This window comes from Mustelus asterias, chromosome 17 (genome assembly GCF_964213995.1).
Source record: "Mustelus asterias chromosome 17, sMusAst1.hap1.1, whole genome shotgun sequence".
In the NCBI taxonomy this organism is placed as follows: Eukaryota; Metazoa; Chordata; class Chondrichthyes; order Carcharhiniformes; family Triakidae; genus Mustelus; species Mustelus asterias.
This window is the reverse complement of record NC_135817.1, coordinates 14,917,727-14,937,981: the sequence shown is the minus strand read 5'-3', so window position 1 is coordinate 14,937,981 and position 20,255 is coordinate 14,917,727. Positions and strand designations below refer to the sequence as shown.

The window sequence follows — 20,255 nt, the reverse complement described above, 5'->3', positions numbered from 1 at the left end:
GAGCAATTATTCTGCATGCTCAGTATGTTGGCTGCCGGTTGTAGACAAATCGGCACTGTTTAAACAGAGTTGAATCTTAACATCTCCTTCACATGAAACATGACACAAATACATCTTAAAAGCACAGTATGGTCACAATACAGACCAAAGTAACAAGTCTAAAATAAAAACAGAACATGCCAGAAATACTCAGCAGATCAGGTAGCAAATGTGAGAGAGATATACAGAGTAAATGTTTCAGGTCAATGACCTTTCATCAGAAATTATGACACTAGACTTCCTTTCCAAAGAACTCTACAACGACATTTAGGTGTTTCCACTTTTAAGCATCGTTCTGTTCCCCATCCTGTTTTATTGACTAATTCCTATCAAGTTTTCCCAATGAGGAGGATAATTATTCTTTCATGGGATGTGGGCGTGAATGGCGGGCCCAGTATTTATTGCCCATCCTTAATTGCCCTTGAACTGAGTGTCTTGCTAGGCCATTTCAGAGAACATGTAAGAGTGAACCACATTGCTATGGGTCTGGAGTCACATATAGGTCAGACCAAGTAAAGACGACAGATTTCCTTCCCTAAAGGGCAATAGTGAACCATTAGTACAACAATCAACAATGATTTCATGGTCACCATGACTGAGACTAATCTTATTTTCCAGATTTGGCAATTGAATTTAAATTCCACCAGTTTCCATGAACCCATGTCTCCAGGACTTTTGGGGGCCGCCACCACCCCCCCCCCCATTTCTCCTAGAGAGTGACCAGAATTCTCTGATCTCACCCATGGCCCTGTTTCTCCGGTCCCACTGCAGTGCATGGAGTTTTGGCTGAGTGCAAGCTGAACCAGACCGGAAAATTCCAGCCATTGTCTGGATTGCAAAAATGTGGAAAGAAAAGATGGTCTCAATAATGATGACAATGAAACGATCATCGATTGGTTCACTAATGCCCTTAGGGGAGGAAATCTGCCTTCCTTACCCAACGTTCACTGTTCAGCTCATTAATATACAGCCGCGAGAAACACATTGAATCTCATGGCAAGGTGGGCAGGAAGAGACCCATCATTTGATAGGCTCGAACATTCAGCCACGATATTTGAACAATACCCATACAGCCACGCGCTCTTCAACTCTATTCCTTGATAATCCTGGCTTGGTCTCAGCCCTCCCTTGTGATAAGCATTGATACAGTGTGTGAAACGCAGATAATATCTCAGTCACAGTGTGAAAGGAAGACCAAAGCAAAAGGTTCTGAAGAAGTCAAACTCACCAGGGACACTTTTATCCACAACAGGGACAATATTACAGAAAACAGGGACAAAGTGGGCAGCAGCCCAATAATCATGCAAACCTGCTAATTTGAATGTCATTAGTGGGTTTGATAGGCCACTCGCCATTCCCCTGGCCCGCCAGTAGGAACGACACTGGGTGGGCGTTACAGTTGTTACCCAGGTGAAATTGATATCTCCTCTCTGTCAGAGGAAACCAGACAAAGAGAAAGGAAAATCTCTGCTGTAGAATGGAGTGCTGCAATGATTTAAAATCCTGCCAGGTGATTGGGGAGCATGGAGGTTAAAGTTACTTGGCCACTTCAGGATTTGCACAGCTCACGGGAAGGAATACAGACATTGGTCACAGGGCTGCCTGAAATCACCATGCCAGGGGTGAGCTTCAGGTCTGCCAGGGCTAGAAGGGGCAGTCCAGCCATGACATCCCAGCAGAGACTAGCTTAGGTGAACATCTTGCCCACCAGCCCGAGACCACCCAAACCCCAGGACCCCAGGAGGATCCTTCCTCTGCAGCCTGGCAGCAGCAGAGCGGCAAATGGCCACTGGACCTAATTCCTTGAGCCCCCATGGAGCCCAAGGTGTCAGGCCATGGTGTCAGTGCCAGAGTGTCAGGGGGCAGTACACCTTGGGCACTACCAAGACGCGTTGTCTGAAGGAGGTCTGAGGGTGGAGGGGCTCTTGGGGGGGTGCTGAATGGAGGGTCTGGGGGAGGAGAGCCTGAGTAGGTAGTCTGAGGGAAGAGGGAAGCTGTGGGGGTGGGGGGGGGGGGGGCTGAATGGGGGGAAGAGGGTCAAAGGAGAGAGTTCCCCTCTTTGGTGAGGGGATGGTGGTGCTCCCCTGGTCAATGTGGGGGAGCGGGAGGGAGAGGGCACCATTTCATTTTTTGGAGGCAGTAATCCTGTCTCCGAGCACAGGAGATCAGAGAGTCATTTAAAAATGGCTGCCCAGTCTCGGAACAGGGTTGGATGCTGGAATTCAGAACTGGCTGGCGGGTTGCCTGAAATGAGTTCATTAACATCTTTCCGGTGGGTGAATCCCACCTGAAAGACACTGACAGCACCAACACTCTGGTTTGCCCACAGGCATGGACATCGTCCCAAATCAGGAGAATCGGGCCCAGAAACTGAAAATATATTCAGAGTTTTTCAATTATTGAAAATAGAGGTCATGCACAATGGCATTCAGGGTTATAAACTCATTAACAGCTGCAGCGAGTGCATTAAGCTGCCAGCCCCATCCACTTGTCACCGCACCCACCCACTTTCCCACGTAGCTCATGCATCCACCCACCTTGCCACCCTCCCCACTGACCCTCTCACAAATATACATCCTGGACCTTTAAACCTACTGTACTGCAGTCGTGCTGTATGTTTGGTCTTTCCCTGACTCTGCTGTGATGGAACTCTCCGGGGGACGTGGGGGTGGGAGGGTGCGTGGAACGTCAAGCTCCACGTTCCTGGGAAAGCCAGAATTCATGGTGGGAAACCTGGAGCAGCCTCAAGGAGGGGGAGATTTCAAATGCAGCGAAAATCTGAGGATGGCCACTGCTCCTTGGAAGATCCAGGCCAGATATCATTTTAGTCCCAGAACTCGTCAGTGGAAGACCGAGTTTGGTGTCACTGAGTATGGGCGCTTACTGCTTTACAGCTTCTAGAAACAAATGTCGTTACTGAGGTGGATTTGTGCTCACGCCTAATTTTCTAATTCTTGGGTATTGCTGCTGCCTCCCCCTATCAGCCCCTAGGCCGAGACTATTTGCTTCTTTAAATTCTATCTTCCCAAACAGCTCTGTTACCTGAGTTAACAACGGGAATTTTCCGATCGTTTACATCCTGCTGCCACTCTAAGCGAGGACAGAGATTTTGGCATTCAGCAAAACCTCCGCTCACTGCAGCGGGACCGGAGAATCCTGCCGATGTGAATGGCTGGAAAATTCTGCCCCTCCCTTCAAGTCTGGATGACTCTTCGTCAGAGCGAGCTCCAGACCCGAAACATTGGCTCCGTTCTCTCTCTACAGATGCTTTCAGACCTGCTGACATTTTCCAGCACTTTCTGTTTTTGTTTCAAGATTCCAGCATCTGCAGTCATTTGCTTTTAGCTCTGTTGCCTGACTGCTTCCATCGATCTTTGACTTTTTACCTTAATAAACCATCTCTGCTGTCAACGGGAGCAATGATCTCCAGCATTATTTCTTTTTTTTGTGTCCACTTGCTGCTCCTGAAAACGAGGGACAATTTGATTGCCACTAGTGAACCATGTCACTGTCACACAAACATAGTGACAAGTGGAAAACCCCTCGTTAGAAAATATCAAATCTTTCCACTGGCACAGTGAGGATCTGAAAGAGAATCATGGAAATTAAGATGTCCTACCGCAAATGGTGATCTCCTTGGAATAACATGTTGAAATGTGGTTGATGTTAGGCATTTGTCGAAGGAACTTCCTGGTCTCGTGCAAGAGCTGTAACACGTAGTGAACGTGAAGTTGCTGAAAACACAAATCCCCAGTCAGAGTTATCAATAGCACGGTGGCACATGGGGCAGCACGGTGGCACAGCGGTTAGCACTGCTGCCTCACGGCGCCAGGGACCCGGGTTCAATTCCCAGCTCGGGTCACTATCTCTGTGGAGTCTGCACATTCTCCCCATGTTCTATGATTCTAATATGAAGTGTAGAACAAAGCAACCAGATAGAATATGAAAGGTAAAGTTGCCATACTCTCAGATGGCTCTTTGAGGGGAAGAGCTGACTGGTGGTGACTTGACCTAAGGATTAAGGGGCAAGGTTGAGAAGACAGGTCTTCATGAATAACCTCAGCCTTTACAGGGACTGAACCCATACAAAGAACAAAGAACAAAGAACAGTACAGCACAGGAAACAGGCCCTTCGGCCCTCCAAGCCTGTGCCGCTCCTTGGTCCAACTAGACCAATCGTTTGTATCCCTCCATTCCCAGGCTGCTCATGTGACTATCCAGGTAAGTCTTAAACGATGTCAGCGTGCCTGCCTCCACCACCCTACTTGGCAGCGCATTCCAGGCCCCCACCACCCTCTGTGTAAAAAACGTCCCTCTGATGTCTGAGTTATACTTCGCCCCTCTCAGCTTGAGCCCGTGACCCCTCGTGATCGTCACCTCCATGCTGTTGACATCGCTCTGCATCACTAACCAGCCGTCCAGGTAACTGAGCTAATAGACTATAGGTGTAAAGCAGTTAGCCTGGTGCTTTGGTACACCACAGCACTGGACTCACCATTCAGAGAGTGCAAGTTCAGGTCCAACCATAACATATGAACATATTCATTCGGGGCAGGAGAAGGTCACACGGCCCCACGAGCCTGCTCTGTCATTGAATAAGATCATGGCTGATCAGACTGTGGCCTCAACTCCACATTCCTGCCTACCTGTGGCACGGTGGCACAGTGGTTAGCACTGCTGCCTCACAGCGCCAGGGATCCGGGTTCAATTCCAGCCTTGGATGTCTATGTGGAGTTTGCACGTTCTCCCCGTGTCTGCGTGGGTTTCCTCTGGGTGCTCCAGTTTCTCTCTCAGTCCAACGATGTGCGGGTTAAGTGGATTGTCCATGCTACTAGTCAGGGGGACTAGTAGGGTAAATACATGGGGGTTACAGAGATAGGGCCTGGGTGGGATTGCTGTCGGTGCAGGCTCGATGGACCGAATGGCCTCCTTCTGCACTTAGGGATTATTTTATTCTATGATTCTACCCCCAATAACCTTTCACCTCCTTATTAGTCAAGAACCCATCAACCTCTGCCTTAAAAATCTTCACCGACCCTGCCCCCCCGACCCCCCACACCCCCTACTCTCCAGGGAAGAGAGTTCCAAAGATTCACAACCTCTTAAAATATTCAGAATTTGTCTTCAGTTTATAACATAAATTTTGAGATATTATAAACATGATGTCAACAAAGCAGAAATCACTAGTTATCAAAGCCTAACATGGACATGAAAGCCCTTTAGGGAAGGAAACCTATCATTTTTTTACCAGACTGATCAATAGTTGACTTCAGTCCCACATCAACGGATTAATGAGCTGTTTAATTGTATCAAAAATAAAACAGTGTGACCACCCAACCGTGACCTCAGCATCACATCAGGAAATAATAAAAGCACACCCAATCCAAACAACTCTGGAAAGTCCTCTTCACTAACATCTGGGGACTTGTGCGCACAGGGAGAGCTGTCCCACAGACTGGCTGAATGGCCAGCTGACATTGGCTATATGATTGAGAGAGCATGGTAAAATCCCAGGCATGTTCACTAACAACTCAGAGGTGGCGGTGGCATAGTGTTATACAGTCGGGAGGGAATTGACCTGGGAGTCCTCAACATCAACTCTGGACCCCACAAAGTCTGGTGGCACCAGGTCAAACATGGGGAAGGAAACCTCCTGCTGCTTACCATATACCATCCCGCTCAGCTGATGAGTTTGTGCTTCTTCATGTTGAACAATACAATTTGTGTTATGTTGTACCCCACAATTATTCTAATATGTCTGTTGTGAGTGACAATGTTCATGGCAGAAGTGCGTCTTACTCTGAATCTACTTTCAGGGCGGTATGGTGACACGGTGGTTAGCACTGCTGCCTCGCATCACCAGGGACCCAGGTTCGATGCCCAACTTGGGTCACTGTCTGTGCGGAGTTTGCACATTCTCCCTTTACACTGCTTTACACCTATAGTCATTCTCCCTGTGTGGGTTTCCTCCAGGTGCTCCGGTTTTTTCCCCACAGTCCAAAGATGTGCTGGTTAGGTGCATTGGCCATGCTAAACTAACCCTCAATGTACCCGAACAGGAATGTGGCGACTAGTGGATTTTCACAGTAACTTCATTGCAGTGTGAATGTAAGCCTACTTGTGACTAATAAATAAATGAACTTTAAATAAAATAAAAACTTTACAATTCTGCAGTGACTCACCTGCTGTTGTTTGAATGCTTTAAGCAATGCATTGGCATCCAGAACTGTCAGAGGGAAAGAGAGCCGTGGGCCTGTATAGGAATCAGGAACTTTAATGTTTTGATATTCCAGCACTTCGTCAGCCTCGGAATTGTCACATGTATGCCCTGCTGGAGTCAACAGCTGGGAAAGCAAATCTGGAAAAGAAATCCATACATTGGGATCAGACAACAGCAAATATACAAGGATAACTCCCACTGAATCGAGCCTAAAACCAGGTATAGATATCAGCATCGATTTAAAACCATTAACGTTGATTCGTACCTTACAACAAATGTGTTTCTGAATTGTTTAAACTGGCAGCAGAAATATTCAGCAATGATTGTAATTGGGCAAAGGGTACAGCAGTCTCAGAGTGGAATCTTCCTAGTCCCAGAGACATGAAGATTGGGAGTGAGAGGAATTTCAGAGATGTCAAATGACAAATAGGTCCATATGTTCTACTTCTAAGCTGCCATTACCTGCAGAGGCATCCTACCCATCAGCAGAGGGGAGCCAATCTGCATAATTAGCTGCCTTTCTGGGCAGGATTCTCCAACCTCATCCATTCCCATCCCAATGCGAATGGAGAATTTGATGTTACAGCCAAAACTCCATTCACTTTCAGTGACACCAGAGATTCCCAGAGCTTTTCAGCCTCTGTGCCCTGTTTAAGGTTGTCAGGGTCTTCTCAATGGAGAATTAGGATACTTCCCAAGGGTGTACTGTTCCCACCTCCCCTCACACCCTCCCCCCGTCAAACTGAGAGCCAGGCCTAAAGGTACCAGGAAGCATCTCACCAGCAGCTTCCCTAATGGTGGGTGGGAGTCAGTAAGGCCTCCTACACTAACCCCACCCCTCCCACCAGAGTCGCGACCATCATGAGGCCACAATGTGGCCACCAGCCATTCAGTGGAGGGATTATCTCTACCCTGAGGTGCTCTGGCAGCCGTGGCCACCTCTTCAGAGGACACTTTAAGATGTAGGCACCTTCGCTGTCGCAGCTCTGACCCAGCTCTGATTGGGCCCATAGCCTCAGAGACCGACCTGTCTATCTTAATTGGCTGACCTTAGGACAACCTCTCAGGTGGAAGAAGCTTTAACTCCAGAGCAGGGTCTAGAAGCAGGAATGGTCTCCTTTCACACACATACAAGAGGTTCCTCCCTCTGTCATAGCCCCACAGTATACTCTAACTAGGATTGCACCATTTCTCACAGTAATATCTGCTTTATGTTTCGACATTTCGTTTTCAGACCATCCTATTGTCAAAATAATCAAAGATTGATACTTATCACATGGATCTTAGTCAATTTTGGAGCCTCTGAGTGAAATAATACTTGCTTACCGCCAGCTTTTCCCACCCCTTTCTCCATCCATTTAAAAGAAACAATTGTTTTAAAGTCCCTCTGATTGTTTTCCCTTTTATTCCCCATAGCAATGTCTCGCAGTTGAGGCAATATATCCTCCAGACTCTTGGGAAAATCCAGAGAGTTGGCATTACCACAGATGTTTCCAAAATCCATCCCATTGGCCATTTGGAAGGAGATATGGTGCTCATGAAGGCAGATTATAACAACCCCCAACCCAACTCTGCGACAGCAAAGGTGCCTCCATCTTAAGGTGTCCTCTGAAGAGATGGCCATTCCCAAAGCAGAATGAGAGCCCCTCGGCACCGGTTAACATTTCTCGTAGGGTTAAATAATCAGCCAGAAAAAAACTCAAAAATAAATTTTAAAAATGCAATAACAATTACTCCTGTACAGTTCAACAACTGCACCAAGTTATCTTTGTCCCCTAAAGTTAAATAACTACATTTTTGCGAACTGTTAATTAGAGACTAGGGAAGATAGATCAATGACACTGTAAATATATTGTTCACTGGAACACAGATGTTTGGCGTTTACTAAGTAACAATTACTGTTATTTGCAGTAAGTGAGGCTTTGCACATTAGTGTGCATCTTCTATGGCAAGGAGCTCTTATGTATCCCACAAGCTGGAGGCTGTAGGCTTCTAGTGTTCAGGTAAGGAGCTGGTGAGAACAGAACAATGAACAAAGAGGTCCTTTCGGAGTAGATCAAATAAAGAGCATCACGTTAAGGAGTGAGGGAGAAATCAGCTGAGAGGATGAGAGTCTGAGGTAGAGATTAAATAGGGAGAAGGAGGCATCGGCAAACAAACTGAATCATTTTTTAAATGGTTTTTATAATTCATTTTTCCTGCTCCTTTCATACTTTCCTGTTTATTTAATGGTGTAATGTATTTGGGGTGATACTGGCCTATTTTACAAACAGGGTGATATATGAGAGTGTACTGGACTGAAAATATTATGTAGGCTAACATTTCAAGTTTAATTTCATTTTTCTAGGGATTACAAACTCCTGCTCAAAACAGGGAGTGGGGCTGGGTTTTACCTCCTGTCTGCTCATTTAAATTTGTACTGCCCCATCTCAGGCCATTGATGACGCTCCTGCAAAGGGCAGCCTGGGGCCTAGTTAACGTGAGATGGTGGTGAATGTCAGGAGGAGTGTCACACCATCAGCTGCCTGAAGTCAGAAGGCACTGGCCGACTGATCAGATCAGATCTTATTGAAACTCTCAGGGGGCCTGGAGTGCTCCTCAGAGTCTTTCAGCCTGCCATTCCCTAACCTTGTCCCTTGCCGTCTGACTGGAATCCCCAATCTCTCTCTTTCTAGAGTCTCCTTGCACTGACTGACAGGACTATCTTACTTCCAACTCCTGCTGCCAGTCTGTCTGGTCATTAGTTGGCAGTCAGTCTACAATTAAAATCAGGAGGTCCACAGCCCTACATCCTTCACCCACTATCCTGTTAATAACAGGACCACGATGTCCACACATAGTAATGTCATCATTTAACCCACTTGGCTACAAAACTGGAAGAACAGAATAAGACTCAAGGTGGGCGAGGGGGGATTCTCCTCATGGCCAGCGGCAGGATCTTTAGTCCCACTGCTGTCAATGGGATTTCCCAGTGCATCCACCCCATGCCACTGGGAAACCCACTGCAGGGATGCGCCATCAACAGAACTGTAAGATCCCGTAGGCAAGATCAGCTGGAAAATTCCGGCCTTTAGCACAAAGACACTGAGTGGAATTTGAAGGTTTGATTCAATGAACAAAGGTAGTAGAATATCAGTCTCCTTATTTAAGGAAAGATGTAAATGCATTAGAAGCTGTTCAGAGAAGATTTACTTAACTAATACCAAGAATAGGAGGGTTGTCTTGTGAGGAAAGGTTGGAGATTAAGCCTGTATCTACTGGAATTTAGAAGAGTAAGTTCTTGAGGGGGTCTTGACAGGATGGATGTGGAGAGGATGTTTCTCCTTGTCGGAGCATCTAGAACTACGGGTCACTGTTTAAAAATAAGGGATCACTCATTCAAGACAGAGATGAAGAGATTTTCTTTCTCTCAAAGGGTCATGAGTCTCTGGAACTCTCTCCCTCAAAAGGCAGTGTTAGCAGAGTCTTTGAATATTTTTAAAGCAGAGCTAGATGGATTCTTGATTAACGAAGGGGAGAAAGGTTGTTAGCGTGATAATACTGTGCTATTGATATATTTTATGTTTAATAGGAATGCTTTAAGAATCAGGTTTTTTTACAGGCAGTTGGTATATTTGTAGGAATACAGCTCAGATGCTGGGAAAACAGGATAATTACTCAATTTAGCCATGTAGTGTTTATTTAGGAGAGGGATAATGGACTCTTGTTTACAAAAGAAAAGGTCCCCTGGTTTTTAGGATTAAAGGAATGGAAGGTGGGTGTAAGTATACAAGGTCATGTGTTAATGTGGTTAATAGGAGGTGGTAGGTATGTTGTAGAGAGAGCAACAGATTTTGGTTCAATTTCTGATTGGGGTTGTTTAAAGACAGGAGTCTTCAAGCTGTTCTGAATATTTCAGAGAGGTTAACAATTTATGGCAAGTATGCCTGAGTTTGCTAACGGTATTTAAAGTGGAATTTGAGTCTAAGAGCAATGTTGCTTATTTGGAACTGAAATAGTGAGAAGTTAAAAACTGGAGTTGTTTCTTTTCATTTCTAACTCTTATTCAATTGTTAAAAGTTAAGCTGCTTCGTTTTGTTAGAGTTTTATTCAAACTGTTATGAATGAAGCTTGCTTTGATAAAAGATCTCTAATTTGTCAGTGGAATTATTCCTGGGCCAAGCATCCCATGCTCACATTTATGCCAAAATAGAAAGATTATTGGGGTCTAGTCTGGCTTCATAACTTACCTGTAGTTCAGGTCCAGGACCCTAACATCAGGGTACAATCAGGTTACAATCAGATCAGCCATGATCTTATTGAATGGTGGACCAGGATTAAGGGGCCGAGTGCCTACTTCTGCTCCTAATTCAAGTGTTAGTAGGTAGTATCCAGATGGTAGATAATAAGAAGAGTAACCTGAGAGAGTGGAAGCTTATTCTCCTGGATAAAGGGTCTGCTAAAATACAAATAGATCCGTGATCAGAGTATTCCGCAGATCATTCAAACTTAGCAGGAGGCCAATAATGAAAATATTTTTAATGATTTGACATTACGGGGGAGGGGGAGGTAACAAATTTTCTTGTTCAAATGTAATGTTTTGGTTGGGGTAGACTGTAATCTCCATACCATTATGGCTGCTATTCTTCTTCAAATGGATGGCTTGAAGTTATTCTTAGAACCACAGAATTAAAGAATGTTTACAGCACAGAAAGAGGCTATTCAGCCCATCATGCTCTCTGCAATAACAACTGAAAATCTTCTCAATTCAGATGACTCTCTTGATTGAAGCTATGTAGCCTGAATTATTTCCAGTCACGTGCTTCCTCTGTATCCAATCAAAGTGCTGCTACAGTTCAATGGGTTCACCTTGCAAATTCTAGGTACGCAAACGCAGTGAGCAGAATTACCCTACCTCAGGAGACCGTCCTGGTTACAACATCGGTGGGCGGGGGAGGTTACACTTTGGTACGTGAACATGCCCTATTTCAATCTTGTGGCCCAATGAGATGAAGGAGGGCCACTCATGCGGCCCACTCACCAGCCGAGGTGGCCATGTCCTAACCATTCCCCATGTCAGAAAATTTATCCTCATGTCTCCATTGCTTCTTTTACCATTTACCTTCAATCTTTGTCCTCTGGTTCTCTATCTTTCCACCATAGAATAGAATCATAGAAACCCTACAGTGCAGAAGGAGGCCATTCGGCCCATCGAGTCTGCACCGACCACAATCCCACCCAGGCCCTACCCCCACATACTTTTACCCGCTAATCCCTCTAACCTACATATCCCAGGACTCTAAGGGGCAATTTTTTAACCTGGCCAATCAACCTAACCTGCACATCTTTGGACTGGGAACAGTTACTCCATCTACTCTGTCCAGAGCCCTCATGCTTTTGATCTCCTCGCTACTTTCTTGTTACAAAGTGTCATTTTGAGTACAGAGTTTTCTATCAGCCTTTTCTCCTATGTAGTTTTTTTACTGGCATCTGTTGAGGTTTATAGAACATAGAACATAGAAAAGCTACAGCCCTTCGGCCCACAAGTTGCACCGAACATGTCCCTACCTACTAGGCTTAGCTATAACCCTCTATCTTACTAACTTCCATGAACTTATCCAAAAGTCTCTTAAAAGACCCTATCGAATCCACCTCCACCACCACTACCGGCAGCCGATTCCACGCACCCACCACCCTCTGAGTGAAAAACTTACCCCTAACATCTCCTCTGTACCTACTCCCCAGCACCCTAAACCTGTGACCTCTTGTGGAAACCATTTCAGCCCTGGGTAAAAGCATCTGAGAATCCACTCTATCAATACCTCTCAACATCTTATACACCTCTATCAGGTCACCTCTCATCCTTCGCCTCTCCAAGGAGAAAAGACCTAGCTCTCTCAACCTATCCTCAGAAGGCATGCCACCTAATCCAGGCAACATCCTTGTAAATCTCCTCTGCACCCTTTCTATGGCTTCCACATCCTTTCTGTAATGAGGTGACCAGAACTGGGCACAGTACTCCAGGTGGGGTCTGACCAGGGTCCTATACAGCTGCAGCATTATCTCCCAATTTCTAAACTCAATTCCTATATTGATGAAGACCAGTACTCCATACGCCTTCTTAACCACGGCTTTACCTGCGATGCTGCTTTGAGCGTCCTATGAACCAAGACTCCAAGATCCTTCTGATCTTCCACACTGCCAAGCGTCTTACCCTTAATATTATATTCTTCCATCCTATTCGACCTGCCAAAATGAACCACCACACACTTATCTGGGTTGAAGTCCATCTAGTTCTAGTTCTAGTTCCAACCATTATTCACGCAAATTGAGTTTGTGTCTTTATATGCCCTGTTTGTGAACAGAATTCCCACTCACCTGAAGAAGGGGCTTGGGGCTCTGAAAGCTTGTGTGGCTTTTGCTACCAAATAAACCTGTTGGACTTTAACCTGGTGTTGTTAAACTTCTTACTGTGTTTACCCCAGTCCAACGCCGGCATCTCCACATCATGAAGTCCATCTGCCACTTCTCCGCCCAGTCTTGCATCTTATCTATGTCTCGTTGCAACTGCTGACACCCCTCTACACTATCCACAACATCACCAACCTTTGTGTCATCAGCAAACTTGCCAAACCATCCTTCCACTTCCTCATCCAGGTCATTTATAAAAATCACAAAAAGCAAGGGTCCCAGAACAGATCCCTGGGACACTCCACTGGTGACTGACCTCCAAGCTGAAAAAGACCCATCTACGACCATTCTATGCCTTCTCTGGGCAAGCCAGTTCTGAATCCACAAAGCAATGTCCCCTTGTATCCCATGCCCCTTCACTTTCTCAATGAGCCTTGCATGGGGCACCTTATCAAACGCCTTGCTGAAATCCATATATAAACTACATCTACCACTCTTCCCTCGTCTATGTGTCTAGTTACATCTTCAAAAAATTCAATTAGGCTCATAAGGCATGATCTGCCTTGGACAAAGCCATGCTGGCTATTTCTGATCATACTATTCCTCTCCAGATGTTCATAAATCCTGCCTCTCAGGATCTTCTCCATCAACTTACCATCCACTGAGGTTAGACTCACTGGTCTATAATTTCCTGGGCTATCTTTTCTCCCTTTCTTGAATAACAGAACCACATCCGCAATCCTCCAATCCTCCGGAACCTCTCCCGTCTCCATTGATGACGCAAAGATCATCGCCAGAGGCTCAGCAATCTCTTCCCTCGCCTCCCACAGTAACCTGGGGTACATCCCATCCGGTTCTGGCGATTTATCTAACTTGATGCTTTTCAAAAGTTCCAACACATCCTCTTTCCTAATGTCCAGAGTGAAGAAAAATCCAAAGAGCTTCTATAGGTATGTTAGGAGCAAAAGGATAGTGAGGGATAAAATTGGTCCTCTTGAAGACCAGAGTGGTACACTGTGTATGGAACCAAAAGAGATGGGGGAGATACTAAATGGTTGTTTTGCATCCGTATTTACTGAGGAAACGAGCATGGAGTCTACGGAAATAGGGCAAACAGGTAGGGAGGCCATGGAACCTTTACAGATTAAAGGGGAGGAGGTGCTCGCTGTCTTGAGGCAAATCAGAGTGGATAAATCCCCAGGACCGGACAGGGTATTCCCACGGACCTTGAGGGAAGCTAGTGTTGAACTTGCAGGGGCCCTGGCAGACATATTTAAAATGTCAGTATTCACGGGGGAGGTGCCGGATGATTGGAGGGTGGCTCATGTTGTTCCGTTGTTTAAAAAAGGTTCCAAAAGAAATCCGGGAAATTATCGGCCAGTAAGTTTGACGTCAGTGGTGGGCAAGTTATTGGAAGGTGTGATAAGGGATAGGATCTACAAATATTTGGATAGACAGGGACTTATTAGGGAGAGTCAACATGGCTTTGTGCGTGGTAGGTCATGTTTGACCAATCTATTAGAGTTTTTCGAGGAGGTTACCAGGAAAGTGGATGAAGGGAAGGCGGTGGATGTTGTCTACCTGGATTTCAGCAAGGCCTTTGACAAGGTCCCTCATGGGAGGTTAGTTAGGAAGGTTCAGTCGCTAGGTATACATAGGGAGGTAGTAAATTGGATAAGACACTGGCTCAATGGAAGAAGCCAGAGAGTGGTTGTGGAGGATTGCTTCTCTGAGTGGAGGCCTGTGACTAGTGGTGTGCCGCAGGGATCTGTGTTGGGTCCATTGTTGTTTGTCATCTATATCAATGATCTGGATGATAATGTGGTAAATTGGATCAGCAAGTTTGCTGATGATACAAAGATTTGAGGTGTAGTGGACAGTGAGGTAGATTTTCAAAGCTTTCAGAGGGATTTGGACCAACTAGAAAAATGGGCTGAAAAATGGCAAATGGAATTTAATGCAGACAAGTGTGAGATATTGCACTTTGGAAGGACAAACCAAAGAAGAACGTACAGGGTAAATGGTAGGACTCTGAAGAGTGCAGTTGAACAGAGGGATCTGGGAATACAGGTACAGAATTCCCTAAAAGTGACATCACAGGTGGATAGGGTCGTAAAGAGTGCCTTTGGTACATTGGCCTTTATAAATCGGAGTATCGAGTATAAAAGTTGGAGTGTTATGGTAAGGTTATATAAGGCATTGGTGAGGCCGAATTTGGAGTATTGTGTACAGTTTTGGTCACCTAGTTACAGGAAGGATGTAAATAAGATTGAAAGAGTGCAGAGAAGGTTCACAAGGATGCTGCCGGGACTTGAGAAGCTGAGTTACAGAGAGAGATTGAATAGGTTGGGACTTTATTCCCTGGAGCGTAGAAGATTGAGGGGAGATTTGATAGAGCTGTATAAGAATTTGATGGCTATCGATAGAGTGAATGCAAGCAGGCTTTTTCCGCTGAGGCTAGGGGAGAAAAAAACCAGAGGGCATGGGTTAAGGGTGAAAGGAGAAAAGTTTAAAGGGAATATTAGGGGGGGCTTCTTCACACAGAGAGTGGTGGGAGTGTGGAATGAGCTGCCGGATAAAGTGGTAAATGCAGGGTCACTTTTAACATTTAAGAAAAACTTGGACGGGTTCATGGATGAGAGGGGTGTGGAGGGATATGGTCCAAGTGCAGGTCAGTGGGACTAGGCATAAAATGGTTCGGCACAGACAAGAAGGGCCAAAAGGCCTGTTTCTGAGCTGTAATTTTCTATGGTTGTATGGTCCACATGCTCAATCTTCTCAGTCCACTGCAAGTCTGCACTGCAACTACCAAGATCCCTTTCCACTGTGAATACTGAAGTAAAGTATTCATTGAGTGCCTCTGCTATTTCTACCAGTTCTATACAGACTTTCCCACCGTCACATTTGATAGGTCCTACTCCTTCACATCTTTCTGAGATGTGTGGCTTTTGGTGGGCTTTTCAGTCTGCAAGAGTGTGTTCTGCAAGCTTGTTTTACTAGTGCTCCTATTTTCATTGTTACTACTGTTCTGCTGAGTTAGTTATTGTTAAACTTCATTATTTATTTAAACAAAGAAGATCCTTCTTTAAACAACGCATTCGACTACCTTATTTGTGGTCTCAAGTCACCATGCTTCTCTCTCTAAGGAGAACAGTGCTAGCTTCTCCACTCTATCCACATTCACTCTTCTTAAATGAGCAAACTTTCACATGAAGACACGATTGCATTTGTTACGGGTTCTGCAAGGTGTCAAAGTGCTGGAGTCCAGACAGGCAGTGAGATGAATTAATGGACATTTCAATGTACTATTATATGCTACAATAATCTGTTTCGATCACACTGTTGTAGGTAATGGAGTTAAGGTGACTGTGAAAATGGATAATAACATTTATAATATACCAGGCAATCTTCAGTCAGCTTGCTTGCTGTCCATTAATGGAACTAACGTATCATTTACTTTAATTTCTTGTAACAGAGAGGGGCAACGGCGATACCTCTGGGTTAGACAATAGCTCTGATACTAACTGAGAGACACTCTGTTGGAAATCTGGATGTAATCTCAGTTTGTCTGACTGTAGCATTTTAACACAGGCATCCCATTATAATTTTACCTGTGACCTTGGCATTGTTGCACAGCAACAGGTGTGACCCACATGACACAAACTTATCTTCATTCTGTAAAAGGCCTGTCCAAAGCTGAAATTTTGGGGAGTAAGGTGGCTTTATGCATGGACAGGGTCAAACTGAATGGCAAGACAGGCTCAAAGGCTGAATGGCCTCCTCCCATTCCTCTGGGAAAAATGTACAGGTTCAAGTTTCCCACTGGGGTGATGCTTTCCAAAATCAAACATTCAGTGCTAAATCAGTAGCTCCGTCTTAGACACATGGTTCGCTCAGGATTCACTGCTCCTGGGAAGACCCTAATCACTCATTCTCTTCTTTTCACTCACTCTTTCCTCCTAACTGTGTGCTAGTGTGCTGTGTGCGCTCCCATAACTATAGATAGGGACCTGGATCTTGTGAAAATAGCTCCCCTGGTTAAATCAGGACTTGTATTGAAATAATTGTCAGTCATTTTTTCCCTCAATATAGCTGAGTCCAAGAGTGGCCTGAAACATTAATAAATGTGAAATAGTAATCAGGTCTCAAGCCATTCATACAAAACATTCAGAACAGAACATAAAGGAATAAAAACTCAAAGGTATTTCTGAACTAACTTCAAAACAGTATGAATGCAAGAATGTGCATTCATTTGGAATGTGACCAAAGTGTTTCTTTCAAACAATGGACCTTCTGAAGATCTCAAACGAAGAAAATTGCCCGTAGGGTTTTGTTACTCACCACTGTTCGCCCCACTGAGCTGACTATAGTGATCCATTAGAAAACTGAAGAAGTGAGACAGCTGCAAAAGAGACACAAAGCAGCATTTCAAAGGCAGTCCGTCATGAACACCTGCAAGAACATCTGTATCACTGCACACAACTGGTCTCCCAACTCAACACCGTAACTACACAAGAATAAGGGTAAGCATAAATTAAACACAGTGCAAAACTCAAAAGACTATCCTCAGTGCAGTTATGAACCAAAATGACCATTAAAGAGTTACCCTCGGGCAGTGTTGGGAAATGTACAGCTAGTTAGATTTAGCTGTGTCAGGGACCAACACATCTTGGGATATTAAGGGACAATTTAGTCCAATCCAACTAACCTGCACATCTTTGGACTGTGGGAGTGTCCTCATGTTGGTACTCCATTAACTATAATGGGTATATACACAGCATTCGTGCATATTTAATAAATACAATTTTCCATTCAAATCCTCTTCCTGCACCTAGGGTTGCACTAAGGCAGATTTTCTGCCATTTCCAAAACTAGTAATTCCTGGAACAGGTCACTAGTCTGTTGCCAGGAAGCACCACACCATATCAAGCATGGTTGACCAGGACTCTTTCCCACTCTAACCACCTACCATTGGAGTTTTTGGAAGGATTTGCAGGTTGACACGCAACCTGTTTGACCATTTTATAAACGCACCTTCCTTGGCCATCAAATCTTGGGGCGAGAATCGAACCCAGAGCTGCTGGCTCAGAGTCAGTGACACAAATCATTGCGCCACAAGACCTCTTAATAAATACAACAGAATATTCCTAATCCACCACGTGTGCATGTGTTTCTGGGTGTTAGATGTTCCTTTATCTTTGTGAGAGAAGTTATATGTCAAACCTTGTTTAGACTGCACTTGGGAGTCCTCTGTACAGTTCTGGTGTCCATGTTATCAGAAGGTTATAAAGACACTGGGGAAAGTGCAAAATTAGATTTACTACAATGACCGCAGAACAGAGAGGGTCATTCCCATTGGGGAAGACTGAACAGACTGGGGTTCTTTCCCGTGGGAAGAGGAAGGTGAGGGGTCACTGGATAGAGATCTTTTTGTTTGTGAACAATCAATGTAGAGACAAGATTACCACTTATTGGAGACCAAAACTAACAACAACAAATATTGGATAGTCACTAATAAATCCAATCCGGAATTCAGGATTTATCTTCTGATTGGAATGTGGGACTCACTATCACAGGAAGGTGAATAATGTGGATGCAAAAACACCAGCCTAGACCAGATGAGCCATATGATCTGAATACAATGCAATTCTACATAATCCTGGACTTGAGACTCACAAATGAGCAAAAGGTCGCAACATTTAGACCTGAAAAGTGCCTGGTCCACCTCAAATTACCCTGGAAAGGCGAAGTACAGGAAAAAAAATGAACAATGGCTTAAGCAAACTTTTTCACACTGCTGCTGTGCAGTGACCACACAAGTGATATTTTCCAATAGGTGCTGTCAGTCCAAGAGGATGTTTCCAGTAGGGTAGCAGTTTGGGAACAGTGACCACAATTCAGTAAGCTTTAGGTACTGATGGATAAAGATAAGTGTAGTCCTCAAATGAAGATGCTAAATTGGGGGAAAGCTAATTACAACAATATTAGGCAGGAACTAAAGAATGTAGATTGGGGACAGATGTTTGAGGCCAAATCAACATCTGGCATGCGGGAGGCTTTCAAATGTAAATTGATGGAAATTCAGGACCGGCACATTTCTGTAAGGATGAAGGATAAGTATGGCAAGTTTTGGGAACCTTGGATAATGAGAGATATTGTGAGCCTAGTCAAAGATAAAAAGGAAGCATTTATCAAGGCTAGGAAGCTGGGAACACATGAAGCAAGTGTGGAATACACATGGAAAGTAGAAAGAAACTTAGGCAAGGAGTAAGGAGGGCTAAAAGGGGTCACGAAAAGTCATTGGCCAGCAGGATTAAGGAAAATCCCAAGGCTTTTTATACATATATAAAGAGCAAGAGGGTAGCCAGGGAGAGGGTAGCCAGGGAGAGGGTAGGCCCACTCAAGGACAGGGGAGGGAATCCATGCGTGGAGTCAGAGGAAATGGGCGAGGTATTAAATGAGTACTTTGTGTCAGTATTCACCAAAGAGAAGGACTTGGTGGATGATGAGTATCGGGAAGGGTGTGTAGATGGTTTGAGTCATGTTGAGATCAAAAAGGAGGTACTGGCAGTCTTGAGAAACATTAAGGTAGACAAATCCCCAGGGCCTGATGGGATATATCCCAGAATACTGAGAGAGGCAAGGGAGGAAATTGCTGAGGCCTTGAGAGAAATCTTTGTACCTCACTGGTCACAGGGGAGGTCCTAGAGGATTGGAGAATAGCCAATGTTGTTCCTTTGTTTAAGAAGGGTAGCAAGGATAATCCAGGTAATTACAGGCCGGTGAGCCTTACATCAGTGGTAGGGAAATTATTGGAGGGGATTCTTCGAGACAGGCTTTATTCCCACTTGGAAATAAGTGGATGTATTAGTGAGAGGCAACATGGTTTTGTGAAGGGGAAGTTGTGTTTCACGAACGTGATCGAGTTTTTCAAGGAAGTGACGAAGATGATTGATGAGGGTAGGGCAGTGGATGTTGTCTACATGGACTTCAGTAAGGCCTTTGACAAGGTCCCTCATGGCAGACTGGTACAGAAGGTGAAGTCGCAGGGGATCAGAGGTGAGCTGGCAAGATGGATACAGAGCTGGCTCAGTCATAGAATTGTGTACAGATACACAGGTCACTGAAAGTGGCAACGCAGAGGGAGAAGGTAGTCAAGAAGGCATACGGCATGCTTGCCTTCATCAGCCAGGGCATTGAGGTTAAAAATTGGCAAGTCATGATGCAGCTTTATGCAACCTTAGTTAGGCCACACTTGAATATGCTGTTCAATTCTGGTTGCCACACTACCAGAAGGATATGGAGGATTTGGAGAGTGTACAGAAAAGATTTACCAGGATGTTGTCTGGTATGGAGGCATTAGTTATGAGGAGAGGCTGGAGAAATTTGGTTTGTTCTCACGGAGGTTGAGGAGCGACGGAGGTTTAGGGGCGACCTGATAGAAGTCTACAAGATTATGATTGGCATGGACAGAGTGGACAGTCAGAAGCTTTTTCCCCAGGGTGGAAGAGTCAATTACTAGGGGGCATAAATTTAAGATGCAAGGAGCAAGGTTTAAAGGAGATGTACGAGGCAAGTTTTTTTACACAGAGGGTGGGGGGTGCCT

The 20,255-nt window shown here is 44.9% G+C and overlaps 1 protein-coding gene across 1 annotated transcript in view; it reads right to left on the bottom strand.

The window, feature by feature from the left end:
- Nucleotides 1-20,255, bottom strand: part of LOC144506344 (serine/threonine-protein phosphatase with EF-hands 1-like) — a 103,413-nt gene that overhangs the window by 50,170 nt on the left and 32,988 nt on the right. Inside the window, exons 4-6 of the mRNA XM_078232322.1 lie at nucleotides 16,991-17,051; nucleotides 6,222-6,397; nucleotides 3,659-3,773 (exon numbers count right to left, since the gene is read on the bottom strand). Of these exons, the coding sequence (XP_078088448.1) occupies nucleotides 3,659-3,773; nucleotides 6,222-6,397; nucleotides 16,991-17,051 (352 nt within the window). The remainder of the gene's footprint in view (nucleotides 1-3,658; nucleotides 3,774-6,221; nucleotides 6,398-16,990; nucleotides 17,052-20,255) is intronic.